General features: G+C 39.5%; 1 protein-coding gene across 1 annotated transcript in view; it reads right to left on the reverse strand.

The window, feature by feature from the left end:
• LOC123245088 (phosphatidylcholine transfer protein) overlaps positions 1-297 on the reverse strand; it is a 54,213-nt gene extending 53,916 nt beyond the window's left edge. The window contains exon 1 of the mRNA XM_044673823.1: positions 152-297. Coding sequence (XP_044529758.1) covers positions 152-289 — 138 coding nt within the window. The 5' untranslated portion in view covers positions 290-297. The remainder of the gene's footprint in view (positions 1-151) is intronic.
• Between the last annotated feature and the right edge of the window lie 3,746 nt (positions 298-4,043).

Raw genomic sequence — 4,043 nt, forward strand, 5'->3', positions numbered from 1 at the left:
ACACACACACACACACACCCCTCGAGAGGAGGCCGGCCTCCCTGAGGGTAGCAGCGGATCCCAGCCTCCCCGACGAATCAGCGCCCGCCCTCAACTTCCCTTCCTCAACTACTGTTAGGGGTCTCAGACGCCCCCAAGTCCAGGCCCTTACCTCGTCCAGCATCTGGTAGATATTGAAGCTCTCTGACTCCACCAATGACTCCCAGACTTTGCCGTCCGAGGCCGGGTTCTCTAGTTCAGCGCAGGCCTTCCGGAACTCTTCCTCTGAGAAGTCACCCTGCAGCTCCATCCTGTCAGGGAGCCTAGTGACCCCAGGTGGGAGGGAGGCCCGAGGGAGAGAGCTGATGGGGCCGAGAAGGGGCGGGGCCGAGGCGGGGAGGGAGGGGAAGAGGGAAAGGGGGTGGGCCTGGGGCGGAAACGGGGAGGGACCGAAAGGACCAGGGGGAGGGTTAAAGAGAGAGAGGAGGAAGGGTTGAAAAAAATGGGTGGGACAGAGAGGAGGGAATTACCTAGAGAGCTTTAAGTTTTGCAAAGCACTTTTACAAATATGATCTCATTTTGTTCTCACAACTGTTCTGGGGAGTTAGGCAGGTGTTCTTATTAGCTTCGTGTTGCAGATGAAGAAACTGAAGGGGACAGAGTTGAGTTGCAAATAGCATAGTCACACTTAGTGACTGAGTCTGTAATTCCAGTTCCAGTGCTCTATCCATTATGCTATCGAAAGGAGAAAAGGATAGAGTGACCCAGAGAAGGATTTAAAAAAAAAGCAGAAAGGAGAAGAAATATGGAGCAGAAAGAGAAAGGGCAGAGAAAGAAGGAGATAAAGAATGAAGCTACAAAGAAAAGGAAGAAAAGCTACAAAAAGGGAAGGGAAGGAGGAACAGGGAGAAGGCTAGAGTGGGGAATAGATGAAAGAAGAAGAAATGAAGAAAGTGGAAGGAAGATTAAAGAAAGAATGGGAGAGAGGTAGGACTCAAGGTTAGACAAAAAGATAAAAGGGAAAGGGGGAACAGGGATTAAAGAGAAGGGAGAAAGGATGGAGAGCTGGATGGGAGGTGGATAAAGAAAAAAGTATCTGAGAAAGAAGAGTAAGGTAGAAAGGATATCAGGAAAAAAGTAAAACAGAAAAAAGGAGAGGAATATAGAAAACTAATTAGGATGAAGGGGGAAAGGGAGAGTTGAAGGAGAAAGGGACCTGGTAGGAAGAGCTAGGGCAGAAAAGGGGGAAGGGAAGAATTAGCAAATGGGAAAGAGACAGAGGAGATGGAGTTTTGGAGAAGAGGAAGGATAAAGGAAGTGAGAAAGAAAATTAATATGAGACAGAGAAAGAGGAGGAATAAAGAATGAAAAAGGAAGGAAGGAGGAGTAGGAAGATGAATGAGGAAAAGGAAATAGATAAAAAGAGAAGACAGAGGGATGGGAAAGAGTCAAAGGAAATAATGGAAGTAAGGAGAGATAAAGAGGGGGTGAAATTGGGAGGTTTAGAGACAGGGAAGAGTTGGGGGAAGAAAGAAAAAGAAGGTAAGAGGAAGGGCAAGGAGGGGGTTTAATAAAGGAAGAAGAAAGAGAAATGGTGGAGAATGGATAGGAGAAAAGCAATGTAGGAGGGAGAGGATAGAAGGAGAGAATGTTAGAGTGAGAAATAAATACAGGAAAATGGGGAAGTAGTAGAGTAGAAAGAATAATAAGGAGAAAATGAAATCCTAGAGGGGACAGGACATAATAGAGGAAGGAGAAAATGAGGGAGCTATGGAAGGATAAGAGTAGAGAAAGAAAAAAACCAGGCATTATCCCCTCCTTTTTTCTATTTTTTTTTCCTATTACTCTCTTCTCTTCCTATCCCACCTCTAATAATTATTACCTGTGTGATAATCCACTTAACCTACTTGGATCTCAGAGTTTGACCAGATGGCCTCTGAATTCTATTGTAATTTTAAAGCCATAATTCTATGATCTCTGATAATGAGATGATGTTCAAGATATTGATGTTCAAAATATATAGTGAATTAATGCAGATATGTGTATAAATACATATGTGTACATGTAAGTATATATGCATATATGTTTATGTGTATACACACACATATAATTCCTCAGTGGAGAAGTGGTCAATGGGATATGAACAAAGAATTCTCAAAAAAAAATCCTCAAGAACTATATGAAAATTGTTTCATATTATTTAAAAGGAAATCAAAACTCTGAGATTGTATTTAATACCCAGCAAACTGGCAAAGATAACAAAAGATGGAAATAATAAATGTTTAAAGAACCTTGGGAAAAAACTTGTACACTAATAGAATACTTACTGAACTGTTAATTAGTCTAACAATTTTGGAAAGGAATTTGGAATTATTCTAGAAATGTTACCAATTATTGATATGCTTTGACCCAGAGATTGATCCCGCTGCCCCTCCAGCCCCCCAAAATATAAAAGTCAGAATGACCTTATATGTACTAAAATATTCATGGCAATATTTTTAGTAGAAAGGGACCAGAAACAAAATAGATGTCTATTGATCAAAGAATAGCTTACCAAATTATAGTACATAAATGTAATTGAGTATTTTGACACTATAAAGACAATGATTATGCAGAGTTTAGAGAAGCATGACAAAACTTATATCAACTGATACAAAGTGAAATAAGCATGCTTCACCATTTTCTTTGTCAAAATGGAGAATTCAATTGTAAGAGGAAACGTGTGAGAATAACTGATTTTTTAAAAAGGCAACAATAAAACATTTGAAAAAGAAATAAAGTTAAAGCATTGTTGTTGTTTTTAATGGATTGCTAAGTAGAGAAGGAAAAAAAGACATATGGAAATGAAATTAGCTCAAAAATAAAAAGTTCCAGCAAAATACTTTATGGTTTTCTAAAAAACAAAGTAACCACTTCATATTTTGGGGGAAGTGGAAAATGGGGTCCCTGAGCATTGTCAGAAGGGAGATACAAGATAAGGAATGGGACAAAGGGATTTGGGAAGAGAACTAAAAAGTTCTCAACATTTAATCAAGGTCTGAGCTGCCTGCAAAGAACCTTTCTCTGCCCAGTTATTGTTACATTCCTGTGTTTCATCACATTTATTCCCTGAGAGCCCCTTTTTTCTTCACTGAAGAGGTTTATATAAATAAAAAAAATGAACCTGGAACCTTTTTGTAACTTTAAAAATCAAAAACAAAAGATCAAAAGTATGAGAATTTTAAATTAGCTCCATTTACTATACTAAAAACAAACACATCATAAAATAAAATAGTCATTAAGTAAACGAACTCTAAGTTTACAATGATTAAAAGAAGAAAAAGTAGATCCCTGTGGAGAGTCACTAAGACACAGACTACCCTGGGAGATGTTTTCTGGGATATTGGCAGCTTTTCTTCATTCCTCTCCAGGATGCACTCTTAACTCTCCCAGACTTTCTCTACAATGTCTCAGTAACCATTTCAGCCTGGAAGCTCACTCCACCCTTCCAACCCCTCTTGTCTCTCCCTTTGAAGGTCTGGTTCTTCCCAGAACTTCTATTTTTAAAGAGGACACCCAGGCCAACCAAGTTTTCACTCCCCTCCAGGGAGTCAGGCTACACTACTGACTCTCCTGGGCTTCCTCTATAATGTCCCTCCTTGACTTTTCTGCTTCTTTTTATGTGTTAACTCCCCTTTTTAGAATGTAAGCTCTTTGAGGGCAAGGACTATCTTTCTTTCAGTTTGCTTTTGTGTTGCCAGCACTAACTATATTTAATACATAGTGCTTAGCAACTGGATAGGCTCAGAGATAGTTGCGTAAATACAAAAGTCCACTAACTCTGTACTACTGTGGTACTGCCCCATAGAGAGAAGAGGAAGTAAGGGATAACTATGAATAACTTGGCTCTTAATCAGCATATATGCCCCAGGGCATGAGCAAACCACCAGCTATTAGCACCACCTGTTGGTTAAATGTGCAAGAATATCTAGTGATGTGATTCCAATCACATGTTTTATTTGTTGGTTATTAGACAAAATATTCACATTTGCAGTAAAATTACATAGTTTAATTAATGTTTATAG

The sequence above is a fragment of the Gracilinanus agilis genome, chromosome 4, assembly GCF_016433145.1.
Source record: "Gracilinanus agilis isolate LMUSP501 chromosome 4, AgileGrace, whole genome shotgun sequence".
Taxonomy (NCBI): domain Eukaryota; kingdom Metazoa; phylum Chordata; class Mammalia; order Didelphimorphia; family Didelphidae; genus Gracilinanus; species Gracilinanus agilis.